We start from the raw sequence: 19,262 nt of genomic DNA on the forward strand, positions 1-19,262 counted from the left end.
GTTTTGTTTTTTATAGTGTTGAGTTTTTCACTGGTTTTAGTCCAACAATGTTTATAATTGTGGTTTGAAGTGATGTGGAGCTACACTGAATCTTACTGAGAGCTGTTTTTAATATTTTTGATAGTTTATATAGCAAAATTACTACAAATTAAAGTACAAACTATTTGGAAATCTTTTTGCAGGACAGAGTGTACCTAATGTAGCTTATCCTAGTTGTGTCATGTACCTTATTAGAACATTTCCATTGTCTCCCATTTAAAGCAGTATTTAATGTGTAAGCGATCAAAACATGTTTTGACAGCGCCGTGTAATATATTGGCGGCGTTCTGCCGTGGTGCCAATATGGCCGCCAACTAGGTCACTTCCCTGTAAGGCAGCAAAGAGTGAGCTGCGAAGCGGAAAAAAAAGTCTCCGGAGTGAAATACCGTCGTAGCGTCGTGCAAAGTGTGCTTTTTTTTTCTGCAGGTGCATCCAAACCTAAAAGTGAAATTGTCGAGTTCAAGAGCAGTGTGTGTGTGTCAAACGTCAACTCTTCAGTCGGCCGTCCATTAGCTCTCCATTAGCCTGCCACTGCACTTCATAAACAGACATTGTGCAGGCACGTCTCACTGTGCGGCGCAATGAATCGCTGCTGCTTATTGCCAACACGGGAGGCACGAGAGACTGACCCCAGGAAGTTCGCAGGAATGTTCAATTCCTTTGCTCTTTGTGGCTTTTAGGAAATCATATTGTTTGAGATGACTTCCTCTAAGGAACTGGCACGATCAACAGAACTTCCATATGCAACCAGCAGAGGCGCTGTTGGTTCAGTCTCAACAAAGTTTTGTATAAAAGAGAGTATGACTACAGGGCGCCATGTTTGCTACTAGTGTTGTTCCGATACCGATAATTTTGGTACCGGTACCTAAATGTATTTCAATACTTTTCTGTACTTTTCTAAATAAAGGGGACCACAAAAAATTGCATTATTGGCTTTATTTTAACAAAGAATCTTAGGGTACGTTAAACATATGTTTCTTATTGCAAGTTTGTCCTTAAATAAAATAGTGAACATACTAGACAACTTGTCTTTTAGTAGTAAGTAAGCAAACAAAGGCTCCTAATTTAGCTGCCGACATATGCAGTAACATATTGTGTCATTTTACATTCTATTATTTTGTTAAAAAATTTAAGGACAAGTGGTAGAAAATGGAATATTAATCCACGTGTTCATTTACTGTTAATATCTGCTTTCTTTCTCTTTTACCATGTTCTATCAACACTTCTGTTAAAATGTAATAATCACTTATTCTTCTGTTGTTTGGATGCTTTACATTAGTTTTGGATGATACCACAAATTCAGGTATCATCAGGATCATACATAGGTCATATTCAAAGTCCTCCTGGGACATATTTCCTGAGTTTATAAAGTATAATATAAATAATGCAAAAAACGAAAAAAAAGATTTTGTGATGCTAAAAAAAAAATAATATAATCATAGTAGTATCGACTAGATACTTGGTATCATTACAGTGCATGTTAGGTGTTTGTTTACATTCAGAAACGGCATCATTAGCGGTGAAGCCGGTGAGCTACGGTGTGAAGTGAAAAATGTTTAGCTATTCCTCGTCCTGCAGGGATGATACTTGTAAGAAACTCTCTTTATTTGTCGCCATGGAGGCGAGGATTAGTGATTTAGAAGTAGCTAAAACACTGCCGACTGGGGCTGGACTTTAGCCGCTAGCTAGCTAGCCATGTCTTAAAGCACCTCTTCCTGAGGGTGTTTCAGTGTTATAACTTCTCCTTTATCTTTTGTTTTTAAGCCAAAATGCGTCCGTTCTCCCTTTTCTGTCTACACACTGTGTCTGCTTGTAAGTACTCAGTTATTGTGCGCTGCCGAACATGCTCCTCTGCTCGTAAAACCAGCAATGACACGACGTGACGACGACGGGGGACGGGGGGGCGGTACTTTTTTAGAGGCGGTGTAGTACCTAATATGATTCATTAGTATCGCGGTACTACCACCCGTGAGAATAGTGGAAAGCTTTCCCCACAACCCGGAAAGAAGACAAGTATGAGAAGTGAAGGTGTGTTGTCAACACTGCATAGCCACCAATTACAGCGTCTTGTGCCAGGTAAACACGACACAACGTCTACGTTTTGTTCAGGAGAGAACACACAGAAGCTAATACAAATAATAACACAAGAAATTAACAAGTTAAAGAGATGGTTTGACAAAAACAGATTATCCTTGGATTTCAGTAACACTAAAACAATGCAATTTGATAGCAGCAGAAGAGAAAGTCAAACACAAATACAAATAGACGGACATTGAAAGAGTAAAATAAACCAAATTGTGGGTGAAATAATAGATGAGAAATCTCATAAAAAATATACAACATAAAGCAGCGAGAAATATGTCAATAATGTATTAATCAAAATATGTTCTGGACCAAAAATCACTCCATATTCTACACTGCTTGCCAGTATTACCATATCTGAGCTGTTGTGCAGAAATATGGAGAAATAACTACAAAAGTACACTTATTCACTTAGCATGTTACGAAAAAGAAAGATCAGTTAGAATAAAACATGAGTGAAACATATAGAATAGAATGGACTTTATTGTCATTATATTTGCATATAACGAGATTAAGGACTCCAATTGAAGGTGCGGTAGTGCAGTGGTCCCCAACCTTTTAGTAACTGCAGACCGGTCAACGCTTGAAAAATTGTCCCATGAACCGGTGGAAAGGGGGGTAATGTTTTTTTTTTGTTGTTTTTTTTGTTTGTTTTTTGTCATAAAAAAATACAATCATGCGTGCTTACGGACTGTATCCCTGCAGACTGTATTGATCTATATTGATATATAATGTAGGAACCAGAAATATTAATAACAGAAAGAAACAACCCTTTTGTGCGAATGAGTGTGAATGAGTGTAAATGGGGGAAGGAGGTTTCTTTGGTTGGTGCACTAATTGTAAGTGTATCTTGTGTTTTTTATGTTGATTTAATAAAAATTAAAAAATAATTTATTTATTTATTTATTTTTTATTTCTTGTGCGGCCCGGTACCAATCGATTTACGGACCGGTACCGGTGGTTAGGGACCACTGCGGTAGTGGACACAAATAGGGAATAAAAATAAATCACACAAGTGGTAATAAAGATAAAAAATAAGAATTGAAATAAACAGACTATTATCCAATAAAAACAAGCAATCCTGTACAATATAGAAAATACTGTACAATATACAGAACAAAACAAGAGTACCAGAGTAATAAAGTAACAATAACAATCAGTGTCGGACGTATTGCACTAGAAGGGTAATATTGCACAGTAGGGTATTAGGGTAGAATATTGTATAGGGGTGAATTATTTATTACAAGTTTGAGTTCAAGATGGTGACAGCTTTGGAAAAGAAGCTGTCTCTGAACCTGTTTGTTCTGGTTCTGATGCACCTGTAGCGCCCGCCCGATGATAGCAGGATGAATAGGTTGAAGCCAGGGTGTGTGCTGTCCTTGGTAATATTTTTTGCTCTGTTGAGGCAGCAGGAGTTGTGTAAATCCTTCAGGGAAGGAAGGGGGCAGCCGATGATTTTTTGGAAATGATTAGATGATTACAAATACATTGGAGGCAGCCACCTAATAAAGATTTTGGCAAAATGAGGGTAACAAGTAATTTTTTTGGTCGTTCAGTGTATTTTTTTTACGTTTATTGCTCCGTCGGGTGCGTTAGAGTGCCTGCTGGTCATGAAACACTGCAGGAAAGTAGCAGCCGAGTGCGTGAAATACGGCCCCAAAATTATACTTCGTTTTATTGTAAGTTTATGAGCTGGAGTATGTATGGACGTATTATTTTGGTTTACTCCGTCAGAAAAACTAACGTCAAAACGACAGCAATTGCATGCATCCAGGCCCGGCCGCACACGTCCTTGGTAGCAGTCATGGCGCCTCTCGTTTAGTTGGCCATACTCCCTTTATACACGACTCAGAGTCTCAACTGCTTTGCTGTTTCGGATAGGATAGGACAGACTTTATTTATCCCACAATGGGGAAAATGACGTGGTTGTAGAGCAGACTCAAAGAATCCACAAAAAAGTATTAAAAGTAGCGTAAAAGTCACAAAAGTTGCGCAGTCCCGAAAGGGTTTATTTAAACCAAAAAGGTAAAAACAAGAGGGAAATATTGAGGAACACAAAGGAGGACATAAAAGAGCACAAAGCTGCTGCAAAAAGTTGCCACTTCAGTGGAGCCGTTTTTATATACAGCAACATAAGTAAAACACTATGAAAAACGAAAAGAGTAATACATTAAAGTTAAAGGCCTACTGAAATGATTTTTTTTTATTTAAACGGGAATAGCAGATCCATTCTATGTGTCATACTTGATCATTTCGCGATATTGCCATATTTTTGCTGAAAGGATTTAGTAGAGAAAATCGACGATAAAGTTCGCAACTTTTGCTCGCTGATAAAAAAAAGCCTTGCCTGTACCGGAAGTAGCGTGACGTCACAGGAGCTAGTATTCCTCACAATTCCCCATTGTTTACAATGGAGCGAGAGAGATTCGGACCGAGAAAGTGATGATTACCCCATTAATTTGAGCGCGGATGAAAGATTCGTAGATGAGGAACGTTACAGTGAAGGACTTGAGAGGCAGCGATGGACGTATCTTTTTTCGCTCTGACCGTAACTTAGGTACAAGCTGGCTCATTGGATTCCACACTCTCCTTTTTCTATTGTAGATCAAAGATTTGTATTTTAAACCACCTCGGATACTATATCCTCTTGAAAATGAGAGTCGAGAACGCGAAATGGACATTCAGTGCCTTTTATCTCCACGACAATACATCGGCGAAATGCTTTAGCTACGAGCTAACGTGATAGCATCTTGCTTTAACTACATATAGAAACAAAAGAAATAAACCCCTGACTGGAAGGATAGATAGAAAATCAACAATACTATTAAACCGTGGACATGTAAATACACGGTTAATGCTTTCCAGGCTGGCGAAGGTTAACAATGCTGTGCTAACGACGCCATTGAAGCTAACTTAGCAACCAGACTGCTCAGAGCTATGCTAAAAACATTAGCTCTCCACCTACGCCAGCCAGCCCTCATTTGCTCATCAACACCCGTGCTCACCTGCGTTCCAGCGATCGGCAGAAGGACGAAGGACTTCACCCGATGCGTTTGGCGGCCCGGAGACGTAGGAAGTCAAGGTGAAGTCGGCCGCTAGCGCGGCTAGCGTGGCTAGCGCTCCAACAAAGTCCTCCTGGTTGTGTTGCTGTAGTCCGCTGCTAATACACTGATCCCACCTACAACTGTCTTCTTTGCAGCCTTCATTGTTCATTAAAAAAATCGCAAAAGATGTCCAGAATACTGTGGAATTATGAAATGAAAACAGAGCTTTTTGTATAGGATTCTACGGGATACCATAACTTCCGTTACTCGGACTTCGTCACGCGCATACGTCATCATACCGCGATGTTTCAGCCGGATATTTCCCGGGAATTTTAAAATGTCACTTTATAAGTTAACCCGGCCGTATTGGCATGTGTTGCAATGTTAAGATTTCATCATTGATATATAAACTATCAGACTGCGTGGTCGGTAGTAGTGGCTTTCAGTAGGCCTTTAAAGTACCAATGATTGTCACACACACACTAGGTGTGGCGAAATGTGTCCTCTGCATTTGACCCATCCCCTTGTTCAACCCCTGGGAGGTGAGGGGAGCAGTGAGCAGCAGCAGTGGCCGCGCCCCGGGAATAATTTTTGCTGATTTAACCCCAAATTCCAACCCTTGATGCTGAGTGCCAAGAAAGGAGGTAATGGGTCCCATTTTTATAGTCTTTGGTATGACTCGGCCGGGGTTTCACACAACCTACCGATCTCAGGGCGGACACTCTAAGTGCAGAGCAGAAATATACACACAAAACCTATTCAATTGAATAGACTTCAAAGACAAGATACTTAACGTTCAAACTGGAAAACTTTCTTATTTTTTGCAAATATTAGCTCATTTGGAATTTGAAGCCTGCAACGTGTTTCAAAAAAGCTGCCAAAAGTGGCAAAAAAGACGAACAAAGTTGAGGAATGCTCATCGAACACTTATTTGGAACATCCCACAGTTGAACAGGCTATTTGGGAACAGGTGGGTGCCATGATTGGGTATAAAAGCAGCTTCCATGAAATGCTCAGTCATTCACAAACAAGGATGGGGCGAGGGTCACCACTTTGTGAACAAATGTGAAGTGAAGTGAAGTGAATTATATTTATATCGCGCTTTTCTCTAGTGACTCAAAGCGCTTTACATAGTGAAACCCAATATCTAAGTTACATTTTCAAACCAGTGTGGGTGGCACTGGGAGCAGGTGGGTAAAGTGTCTTGCCCAAGGACACAACGGCAGTGACTAGGTTGGCTGAAGCGGGGATCGGACCTGGAACCCTCAAGTTGCGGGCACGGCCACTCTACCAACCGAGCTATACCGCCCCATCAATGCGTGAGCAAATTGTCCAACACTTTAAGAACAACATTTCTCAACGAGCTATTGCAAGGAATTTAGGGATTTCACCATCTACGGTCCGTAATATCATCAAAAGGTTCAGAGAATCTGGAGAAATCACTGCACGTAAACGGCTAAGCCCGTGACCTTCGATCCCTCAGGCGGTACTGCATCAAAAAGCGACATCAGTGTGTAAAGGATATCACCACATGGGCTCAGTAACACTTCAGAAAACCACTGTCAATAACTACAGTTCATCGCTACATCTGTCAGTGCAAGTTAAAACTCTACTATGCAAAGCGAAAGCCAATTATCAACAACACCCAGAAACACTGCCGGCTTTGCTGGGCCCGAGCTCATCTAAGATGGACTGATGCAAAGTGGAAAAGTGTTCTGACGAGCCCACATTTCAAATTGTTTTTGGAAACTGTGGATGTTGCGTCCTCCGGACCTAAGAAGAAAAGATCCCTCCAGATTGTTATAGGCGCAAAGTTCAAAAGCCAGCATCTGTGATGGTATGGGGGTATATTAGTGCCCAAAGCATGGGTAACTTACACATCTGTGAAGGGGCCATTAATGCTGAAAGGTGCATACAGGCTTTGGAGCAACTTATATTGCCATCCAAGCAACGTTGTCATGGACGCCCCTGCTTATTTCAGCAATACAATACCAAGTTACGTGTTACAACAGCGTGGCTTCATAGTAAAAGAGTGCGGGTACTAGACTGGCCTGCCTGTAGTCCAGACCTGTCTCCCATTGAAAATGTGTGGCGCAATATGAAGCGTAAAACACCACAACGGAGACCCCCGGACTGTTGAACAACTTAAGCTGTACATCAAGCAAGAATGGGAAAGAATTCTACCTGAAAAGCTTCAAAAATTGGTCTCCTCAGTTCCCAAACGTTTACTGAGTGTTGTTTAAAGGAAAGGCCATATAACACATTGGTAAAAATGCCCCTGTGCCAACTTTTATGCAACGTGTTGCTGCCATTAAAATCTAAGTTACTGATTATTTGCAAAAAAAAAAAAGTGTTTCTCAGTTTGAACATTAAATATCTCTTCTTTGCAGTCTATTCAATTGAATATAGGTTGAAAAGGATTTGCAAATCATTGTATTCTGTTTTTATTTACCATTTACACAACGTGCCAACTTCACTGGTTTGGGGTTTTGTACATATTACGCACATAGGATTGCACCATGGATAAATAATGATACAAAACCATCATCTTAACATTTCATCTTATCGTAGAGGTCCGCCGTAGCCTCCAGGTGATGCATTGTTAGCGCTCATGCAGGTGGACGACGTGTTGGTCGATAAGAACATGGTCGTTTCCATGAACGACCTCCTGCTATTGTCCCCGCTGGACTCTCACTCCCTTCCTCCCGCTTTGTGATTCACTTCCAGGCAACATGCAAGCTCCCATCGTGACGCTCCAACATTGTGCTCCCTCTCACAACACTTTTATCTCACACTTTTATCATATTTTATTCTCGTACATTTTAGGAGCTTTTTCCTCATACTATTAAGACTTTATTCTCATGATGTTACAACATTTTCCGCATACAATATAACGTTGTTTTTATACAAGTCAATTCAAATTATTAGGGATAGCTCCTTGAGATGCAGCAACTCGTTTTCAAGGGGGTCCCGACAAAAATACAGAAAACATACAATACAATTAAGCACACAAACACAAAAACACACTGCTCTACCACTTCCACAGCACCCCACACCACACCTGCTCGCGCACATTTACAAAACCCAAAACCAGTGACGTTGGCACGTTGTGAAAATGGTAAATAAAAACAGAATACAATTATTTGCAAATCCTTTTCAACTTATATTCAATTGAATAGACTGCAAAGACAAGATACTTAACGTTCAAACTGGAAAACGTTATTTTTTGCAAATATTAGCTCATTTGGAATTTGATGCCTGCAACATGTTTCAAAAAAGCTGGCACACGTGGCAAAAAAGACTGAGAAAGTTGAGGAATGCTCATCAAACACTTATTTGGAACATCCCACAGGTGAACAGGCTAATTGGGAACAGGTGGGTGCCATGATTGGGTATGAAAGCAGCTTCCATGAAATGCTCAGTCATTCACAAACAAGGATGGGGCGAGGTTCACCACTTTGTGAACAAATGCGTGAGCAAATTGTCGAACAGTTTAAGAACAACATTTCTCAACGAGCTATTGCAAGGAATTTAGGGATTTCACCATCTACGGTCCGTAATATAATCAAAAGGTTCAGAGAATCTGGAGAAATCACTGCACATAAGCGATGATATTACACTTCTATCCCTTAGGCGGTACTGCATCAAAAACAGACATCAGTCTGTAAACGATATCACCACATGGGTTCAGAAACACTTCAGAAAACCACTGCTAGTAACTACAGTTCGTCGCTACATCTGTAAGCGCAAGTAGCCATTTATCAACAACACCCAGAAACGCCGCCGGCTTCGCTGGGCCCGAGCTCATCTAAGATGGACTGATGCAAAGTGGAAAAGGGTTCTGACGAGTCCACATTTCAAATTGTTTTTGGAAAATGGACGTCGTGTCCTCCGGACCAAAAGGAAAAGAACCATCCGGACTGTTACAGGCGCAAAGTTGAAAAGCCAGCATCTGTGATGGTATGGGGGGTGTATTAGTGCCCAAGGCATGGGTAACTTACACATCTGTGAAGGCACCATTAATGCTGAAAGGTACATACAGGTTTTGGAGCAACATATGTTGCCATCCAAGCAACGTTATCATGGACGCCCCTGCTTATTTCAGGAGGCAATGCCAAGCCACGTGTTACAACAGCGTGGCTTCATAGTAAAAGAGTGCGGGTACTAGACTGGCCTGCCTGTAGTCCAGACCTGTCTCCCATTGAAAATGTGGGGCGCAATATGAAGCGTAAAACACCACAACGGAGACCCTGGACTGTTGAACAACTTAAGCTGTACACCAAGCAAGAATGGGAAAGAATTCTACCTGAAAAGCTTCAAAAATTGGTTTCCTCAGTTCCCAAACGTTTACTGAGTGTTGTTTAAAGGAAAGGTCATGTAACACAGTGGTAAAAATGCCCCTGTGCCAACGTTTTTGCAATGTGTTGCTGCCATTAAATTCTAAGTTAATGATTATTTGCAAAAAAATATATGTTTCTCAGTTCGAACATTAAGTATCTTGTCCTTGCAGTTTATTAAATTGAATATAAGTTGAAAATGATTTGCAAATCCTTGTATTCTGTTTTTATTTACCATTTACACAACGTGCCAACTTCACTGGTTTGGGGTTTTGTACATAAACCATAGCAATAGATTAGAATACACTACACAAATATACGTTTTTGTAACCACTTAGAATATAATCTTTTCTCTTAATATTATGACTCTATTCTTATAAATTGACGTTTTGCTCATATTGCAACTTTATTTCATTAAACTTTTATTTAGTTTTTCTCTCACAATAATATAACTTTTTTCTCATGTATACTTTTTTCTCATTCAGTAAAACTTTTTATTCTCGTAGTAAAAAAATACATCACTATTACTTTTTCCTGATTTTTATATATTACTTTTTTTCTCAGTTTTTTACCTCACATTACAACTATAACAAATGAATCTTCATACTATAACATTTTTCTCATAACATTACATTTTTGATGTTTTTTCTCACAATATTTCAAATGTATTTTGATAAAATTACTTTTTACAAATAGAACACATTTCTTCTCATAGCTATGACTTTGTTCATCAAAATAATACAATATGACTTTTTTCTTTATCATATATATTTTGTCATTTTGTATCACTTTTTTATAATACTGTAAACCTTTTTTTCGTTAAATACTTTTTTCTCATAACTTGATGACTTTTTTGTAATTATATTTCAACATTGTATCTCATATTACTTTACTCTTAACTTTTTTTCAAGGTTGTTTCTCACAATAAAACAACTTTTTGTCATAATAACTTTTTTTCATGTTTTTTTGTTATATTTTTTCTCACTCTATCACTTTACTTATATTACTTTTCCTCATGTTTGTTTCTCACAATATTCCAACTATATTCTCATAACTAATTCATCTTCACAGTGTAACTTTTTTCTTACATTGACTTTTTCCTCATAACACCACAACTCTTTACCCATAATATTACAACTTGTAATACACATTTTTATTTATTTTTCTAAATCACTACAACCTTTTTCTGATAATCACATTTTTCTCTTAAAACGTAACTTCTTCTAATGACATTAAAACGTTTTTCTCATAGCATTACTGTTTGTGATACGTTTTTTCCCCCCTCACAATATTACCACTACATTCTCATAACAATGACTGTTTCTTCATAATTCAACTTTTTCTAAACACTCTTTCTCATAACAATGACATTTTCCTACAATATGACTTTATTCCCTTATATAATTTTAACAGTGTTTAACAACTATTTTCCCATATTATTAAAACAGATTTCTCATATGATTTTTTTTTTCTAATTCTCTATCACTACTTTTTCACACTATAACCTTTTTTTTTTTTACAGCTTAACATTTTCAATAATGTTTTTTCTCATATTACAACTTCATTCTCATTAAATGACTTGTTCCTCTTAGTACAACCTTTTCCATAACTTGTTTCTCATAACAATAACGTTTTTCTCATAATATGACTTTTTTTCTCTCATATATAATTATTTTCTCATTCTCTATCACTTTTTTATGACATAATTTATTTATCATAACTTAATTACTTTTATCTAATGACATTACAATATTTTATCTCATAATATTCAATTTTCTGATGTTTTTTCTCACAATAATATAAATATATTCTCGTAACAATGTATCCTAATATGACTTTTTTCTCAGAGCATTATGTCTTTTTTGTCATTAGATTGGACTTTATTTTAATGTTGGGTTTTTTTATCTCAACATTACAACTTTTTTCTTCTAAGATTATAACTTTTTTCTCACCATATAAAAAAAAATCTGTTCATGTTACATTTTTGTTCTCATAAAATTATGACTGTTTTTTTCCCACATTTTTTTCTCACAAAAATCCCACTTTTCTTCTCACAATACTACTGCATTCTAATAACATATTTGTTTGTAATCATTCATCATTTCTAACCCACAATTATTAGGAAGGCTTTAATTCTTCTAATATCCATGTTTTTCTTTAATAATTTTCTGACTTTTTAATTAAAAAAAAGTTCTTCGACATTATGATTTTTTTCTCACTGAACTTTTTTTCCTCATGGCATTATCATTTCCCCTTTCATACCATTACTTTATATACTGCATAACACCATGACTTTTTCCTCATATTTGTGGTAGTGCTTCTTTTCCAGTGTGGCCGTACAGTAATACTCACTTTCTCACACTTCTGTGTACTAGCAATAGTCATTACCATAGTTATTACCATATATAAACCTGATAAGATGATAGGGAGACAAAAGGGAGTGAGGGAGTGAGTGGTAGACACATGGTCATGGTCATTTACACCTCTCTCTCACACACACGCAGTAGAAGCAACGTCAGTGTCGGCTAGTTCAATCAAAGCCTTGTAGGGTGGAGCATACATTGTCGTGGTTGACATGAAAAGAGTCGCCCATGGATGACAAAGACGAGGAATGGTAAGCCGCATTCTAACTTCCTTCCATTCATTCATTGTTTCTTTTAATTCTATTGATCATTTCTTTGATTTTGCCAAGTAGGGCAGTAGCTTAAGGTAGCGGGTGGGGGGAAAAAGTGTCCATAGCTTGTAAATATCGCTAATCTCCAAGTTGGAAGTGGGGTCAGAGGTCAGCCCCTCGACGAGCTGCGCTGACATCTTAATGATGGCCCCGTCCATAAAGCCGCCTTATAGGGTCATCGCCAGCTTGTTGCCGCCATGTTTGGGTCTGGGCCAAACTCACTAATGCTCAAAGGATGGAAAGATGAGTTGCTGAGGCGGTTTTAGGATGGAGGAGGACAAGCTGCTGTGGTGTGGCTGTTAGGGAGGTGTACTGGAGGCTACATGCAGACCAATGTGCACAGTGGAAGGACACGCTCTCCTAGAACTGACTTGCCCACTGGCCGCCTTTCACCCGCGCATGTTTGTCACTCATGCATATGCTGGGATTAAAAAAGGCACTAATGCAATTCTATACATTTCATTAAACTAATATTTACCTTCTAAAACCAGCATGTAGTGTACTTTAGTCCCACTCAACAACTTCCTTTTTTTACTGTGGACTCTTATAGAAAACGCTGTTCATGCCGTGAAATGTCCAGTCCTCAAGCCATGCACACGGACAGTGGTTATGTTTGTGTGGATGAACACACACACACACACACACACACACACACACACACACACACACACACACACACACACACACACACACACACACACACACACACACACACACACACACACACACACACACACACACACACACACGCACATGACATTACCAGGAATTTAGAGCATCTATTTGTCTATTCACGCCTTATATGGCTGTCTAAGTAGTGAGTACTTTGCACTTAGCTACATTATGTAGTTTATAAGTTTTATTTTTTAAATTTTTAATACTTTTTTTTTTTTTAATTCAATTTAAAATTGTATTTAAATCTCTGCTTTAAAGGAAAAATGACTAGGGCATTGGAACTAAGAAAATATTGTATTCATTTATTTTAATTTAATTTTGATTTGTAATTTTTGGGATAATTTTTTTAAAATTTATTTTTAGTTTGTTATTTTTAGTATTAATTTAAATAATTTGTTTTGATATGTTATTTATTCCCATTTTGATGATTCAAGCTTTTTTAGGTGGATTCTTATAAGGGCTGCACAAAATTAAATTGATTCGAAAAAAGCTTTGATTTATATTCTGTTGCTTTGATTAACCTTTTAATTAGTGTATCTAATAAAAATGTATTAAATCTGAACCGCATGGAGTGCCCGCAACTATAAACACGCGGACATAATTGCCGCATAATCATTGCAATAGAGCGCATGTGAGAGCGGTGGTGAGTGGATGCTGTGACCTGTGCAGCGGTGAACAGCAGAGATTTTTTTTTTTTTTTTTTTTTATTAATTAAAAATGTAATTTCAATGTTGATAATGTGGTTTTAATAGAAAAAAAAGAATGCCGAAAAACCGTTGTTTATTTCAACGCTTATCCCCAAAATACGCATTGAGGGTATAAAACATTGGTCCCCAAACTACGGCCGGCGGGCCAGATCCGGCCCACCAGGGTCCAAAATCCGGCCCGCAGGAAGTCCCAAGTTATTATTATTATTTTTTTTAATCTGTCCTTTCTAATCCTTTTCTACCGCTTGTTACTCTTGATGTCTCCTAGCTGCTCAGGCAATTCATATTGTCTAAAAATGCATTTTCCCATCGATAAGGTGACATCATCACGCTCGGAAGATATATATATATATATATATATATATTAGGGGTGTGGGAAAAAATCGATTCGAATTAGAATCGCGATTCTCACGTTGTGCGATTCAGAACCGATTCTCATTTATAAAAAATCTATTTTTTTTATTTTTATTTATTTTAAAAAATGTTTTATTTTTTATTATTTAATCCAACAAAACAATACACAGCAATACCATAACAATGCAATCAAATTCCAAAACCGACCCAGCAATACTCAGAACTGCAATAAACAGAGCAATTGAGAGGAGACACAAACACGACACAGAACAAACCAAAAGTAGTGAAACAAAAATGAATATAATCAACGACAGTATCAATATTAGTTACAATTTCAACATAGCAGTGATTAAAAATCCCTCATTGACATTATCATTAGACATTTATAAAAATTTAAAAAAAGAACAATAGTGTCACAGTGGCTTACACTTGCATCGCATCTCATAAGCTTGACAACGCACTGTGTCCAATATTTTCACAAAGATAAAATAAGTCATATTTTTGGTTCATTTAATAGTTAAAACAAATGTACATTATTGCAATCAGTTGATAAAACATTGTCCTTTACAATTATAAAAGCTTTTTACAAAAATCTACTACTCTGCTTGCATATCAGCAGACTGGGGTAGATCCTGCTGAAATCCTATGTATTGAAGGAATAGAGAATAATTTTGAATCGGGAAAAAAATCGTTTTTGAATCGAGAATCGTGTTGAATTGCAAAAAAATCGATTTTGAATCGAATCGTGACCCCAAGAATTGATATTGAATCGAATCGTGGGACACCCAAAGATTCACAGCCCTAATATATATATATATATATATATATATATATATATATATATATATATATATATATATATATATATATATATATATATATATAATATTAGGTCAGGAAAAAACACAAAAAGCTATATCATCCCTACAAGCCTGTTTCGGAAAAATCCCCTGACGAGCAGGGGCCGTACTTATCAAGCTTCTCAGAATTACTCCTAAGAAGTCTGCTAAGAGTTGACTTAAGAGTAAATAAATTCTTCGCTGAAAGCTGCACTTAAAAGTTAGTTATCAAGCGTCTTACTCACACTTTCAGCGAAGTGTAGGACTGAATCTTAAGTGTCACACTCAGAGCTGAATTACGACATTACTATGTGCCGTAAACGGAATTTTAGGTGACGTCATTTCTGTGTCCATAGAAATGACCAATCACGGAAGGGAATCCGTTGTCTAAGAATAAAGAAATATCTTGGAAATATTTAAGTGGACAATGGGAGTGTATATTTTGACAATAAACTACAAAATAATACAAAACAAACTAGTCCCCGCCGGCACTCACGCTACCGCTCCCTCTCTTCTATCGCCCACACACTCACTGACGTCACTCACCTCACGGCCACACACATACGCTACTGTCATAACATTTTCTTTCCAATTCATTAATTAGGCAACTAATTTGAAACTGGTGTGGGTGGCTCTATATATACTAGCCCACTGCAGCCACATGCAGAAATCAACATGGAATCGAAAAGTATTAAATCTGTGACAAAAATACCCGCTCTGTCTAAACGATACCGTTTGATCAGCTGCTCGTCATCAAACAAATCCAGAACATCGTTCCGCTCCCTGAATGTTCGCGCACGTCTCTCTCGCCTCAGTGCCATCCCCTGCTGGCAACTCCTAACCACTTAAGACACCTCTGAAGGTCTCTTGAATATCGTGGAGAGTAGGAGTGATTCTTAGACTTAAGAACGTTGATAAAAAGCTTTTATTCTTAAGTTTGAGAGTAGGACTAAATTTCGCAAATTCTCAGGACTTAAGTGTAAAATGGCACTCTAAGAAGCTTGATAAGTACGGCCCCAGGAAAACCTGCGAAACAGGCTTGTAGGGATGGTATATACTCTTGTGTTTTTTCCTGAACTAACATATATTCCGCTTTACCCCGGTATTGAGCACTGTATAACGGATATACCACAGAAACCTTGACCCCCCCCCGCCCCACACACACGCCAACATTTTTTCAACCCAACACAGCACCCCCGAGTCAAAAAGTTTGGGGACCCCTGGTATAAAGTGTGTTTTATCCAATTTTTCCGATAGCTGCAGCTCTAATTTTATAAATCCATCCATCAATCCATCCATTTCTACCGCTTTTCCCTTATGGGGACGCGGGGGGTGCTGGATACAGTTTCATTATTTATTATTTTTATTTTTAACGCCTCTTAATGAAGCAGCCATTTTGAACATCGAAGTAACCAAATATGGTACCGAACCACCTCATGATGTTTTTTTACTTTTGTCGTGTCCCCCCTCAGAGGGCTCAGCTCCCCCCTACTGTGTCTCAGGTGTGCTGCCACCCCCCGCCCTAAGCCATCATGGGCGACTGGAGTCTCTTGGGGAACGTCCTGGAGGAGGTTCAGGAGCATTCCACCTCGGTGGGGAAAGTGTGGCTCACCGTGCTCTTCATCTTCCGCATCCTAGTGCTGGGCACGGCGGCCGAGTCGTCGTGGGGGGACGAGCAGAGCGACTTCCTGTGCGACACGCAGCAGCCCGGCTGCACCAACGTTTGCTACGACAGCGCCTTCCCCATCGCCCACATCCGCTACTGGGTGCTGCAGATAGTCTTCGTGTCCACGCCGTCGCTCATCTACATGGGCCACGCCGTGCACACGGTGCGCAGTGAGGAGAAGCGGCGGCGGAGGGAGCAGGAGGAGAGGGAGGCCCGTGCGGAGGGCGGCGGGGCGGACCTGGAGGCGGAGAAGGAGTACCTGCAGCAGGGGGAGATGTCGGAAAGGCCGAGCCGCGTCCGCCTTAAAGGAGCTCTGCTGCAAACTTACGTCCTCAGCATCCTCATCCGCACCGCCATGGAAGTCATCTTCACCGTCATCCAGTACTGGCTTTACGGCGTCTTCCTCAAGGCGCTCTACCATTGCACGTCGTCGCCGTGCCCCAACCCGGTCAACTGCTACATGTCCCGCCCTACGGAGAAGAACATCTTCATCGTCTTCATGCTGGTGGTGGCCGCCGTGTCCTTGGCGCTATCTGTGCTGGAGCTCTACTACCTGGGCTGGAAGAGCACGAGGTCGTGCATCCGCCGAAAAAGGGCGCAACAAGCCGTGGACGCCGCCTTGGAGCACAACAGCCTGCCTCCGCCCTCGGACTCCCCCACCCCTCCCCCTGACTTCATCCGCTGCGCCATCACCTCCTCCATGACCCCCATGGCGTCCATGACCTCCATGGCCTCGCACCCCTTCAGCAACAGGGTGGCGCTGCAGCAGAACTCGGCCAACCTGGCCACCGAGCGCCACCACAGCTGCGACAACCTGGAGGACGACCGGGACTTCCTGGTGAGGTACCAGCACCAGGCGCCCAATGAGCTCCCCAACATCAACAACAACTGCCACCCGTTGCCCGCGCTGCATTCAGGGTACACCAGAGACAAACGACGTCTGAGCAAGACGAGCGGAAGCAGCGGAAGTCGGGCTCGTCAAGACGACCTGGCCGTTTAAAATGGTGGACCAAAGAGATGGGCCATCTGATAGTTGTGAACTCCTTGACCACCCAAAACTGACTCATGAACTACAGAGAACAGGGTATCAGGTGGGATCCTTCACTATTGCACATTTTGGAATATGAAACGCCAATAAAAAGGCGAGAATGACCTAAAAATGTGGACATGGTTTCCCTTAAAGGGGTCATATGACTTTTTTCCTCAATTACAAAACTTCCTTGAGGTCTACATAACATGTAATGGCGGTTTTTTGGTCAAAATTTTGCAAAGATTTCGTTTTACAGACCATCTTCCAAGACCCATTCTGACCATCTCTTCATATTGACGTGCCTCCACTGTGACTGCTTTTTCTCCTCGCCATTTTTGTTGTCGTTTTTAGCACTTCCATATGGAGTTTACTGACTGATGTAAGTTCAAACTATACGCTGCTTTGTATAAAAAAAAATGGCAACATAGGAGGATGCATGTGCTTGTACAAGCCAGTCTGCCCCACAACAAGAGGATAGAGAAAAAGAAGGAGCTCATTGACTACAGCATCGGACTACAATGGCAGACTCACGCAAAGCTCTTCGGGTAAATCTCTACTGAAGACGGAGATGTCCTCTGACGTCACACTCGGGGAAAAAAATTCACAAATTGGGCAAATTGCAAACGGCTCGTTTGGAGGAAGTATACTGAACAAAAATATAAAACGTAACACTTTTGTTATTGCTCCCAATTTTAATGAAACGTAAAACTTGTACGACATATAGTACATGCCAATAGTTTGGACACACCTTCTCATTCAATGGGTTTTCTTTATTTTCATGACTATTTACATTGTAGATTGTCACTGAAGGCATCAAAACTATGAATGAACACATGTGGAGTTATGTACTTAACAAAAAAATTTGAAATAACTGAAATCATGTTTTATATTCTAGTTTCTTCAAAATAGCCACCCTTTGCTCTGATTACTGTTTTGCACACTCTTGGCATTCTCTCGATGAGCTTCAAGAGGTAGTCACCTGAAAGGGTTTTCACTTCACAAGTGTCATAGTTTTGATGCATTCAGTGACTATCTACAATGTAAATAGTCATGAAAATAAAGAAAACGCATTGAAATGAGGTGTGTCCAAACGTTTGGCCTGTACTGTACACAAAAGTCCTATTCCTTCCAAATATTGTTCACAAATCTGTCTAAATCTGTGTTAGTGAGCACTTCTTGGCCAAGATAATCCATCCCACCTCACAGGTGTGGCATATCAAGATGCTGATTTAACAGCATGATTATTTCACAGATGTGCCTTAATAAAAGGCCACACTGAAATGTGCAGTTTATAATTTGTCAATTATTTGCTTATGCAAACCAATTGTTGCAGCAACCGTCTGGGTGGCTGGTCTCAGACTATCATGAAGGTGCACCTGCTGGATGTGGAGGTCCTGGGCTGGTGTCGTTACATGTGGTCTGCTGTTGTGAAGCCGGTTGGATGTACTGCCAAATTCTCTGAAACGCCGTTGGAGATGGCGAATAATAAAGAAATGAACATTCAATTCACAGGCAACAGCTCTAGTGGACATTACTGCAGTCAGCCTGCCAACTGCACACTCCCTCAAAAATTGGGACATCTGTGGCATTGTGCTGTCTGATAAAACGGAACATTTCAGAGTGGCCTTTTATTGTGGGCAGCCTAAGGCACACCTGTGCAATAATGCTGTTTAATCAGCATCTTTATATGCCACACCTGTGAGGTGGGATGGATTATCTTGGCCAAGAAGAAGTGCTCACTAACATAGATTTAGACCAATTTGTGAATATTTGAGAAGAATAGGTATTTTGTGTATATTACAAAAGTTTTAGATC

General features: G+C 39.7%; 2 protein-coding genes across 8 annotated transcripts in view; one reads left to right on the forward strand and one right to left on the reverse strand.

The window, feature by feature from the left end:
- gja5a (gap junction protein, alpha 5a) overlaps positions 1–18,621 on the forward strand; it is a 39,172-nt gene extending 20,551 nt beyond the window's left edge. For both annotated transcript variants that reach the window (XM_062069071.1, XM_062069070.1), the window contains exon 2: positions 16,224–18,621. In XM_062069071.1, the coding sequence (XP_061925055.1) occupies positions 16,284–17,417 (1,134 nt within the window). In that variant the 5' untranslated portion in view covers positions 16,224–16,283 and the 3' untranslated portion in view covers positions 17,418–18,621. The remainder of the gene's footprint in view (positions 1–16,223) is intronic.
- LOC133664436 (gap junction alpha-8 protein-like) overlaps positions 1–19,262 on the reverse strand; it is a 106,868-nt gene that overhangs the window by 77,060 nt on the left and 10,546 nt on the right. The window lies entirely within an intron of this gene.

The sequence above is a fragment of the Entelurus aequoreus genome, linkage group LG14, assembly GCF_033978785.1.
Source record: "Entelurus aequoreus isolate RoL-2023_Sb linkage group LG14, RoL_Eaeq_v1.1, whole genome shotgun sequence".
NCBI classification, from domain to species: Eukaryota; Metazoa; Chordata; class Actinopteri; order Syngnathiformes; family Syngnathidae; genus Entelurus; species Entelurus aequoreus.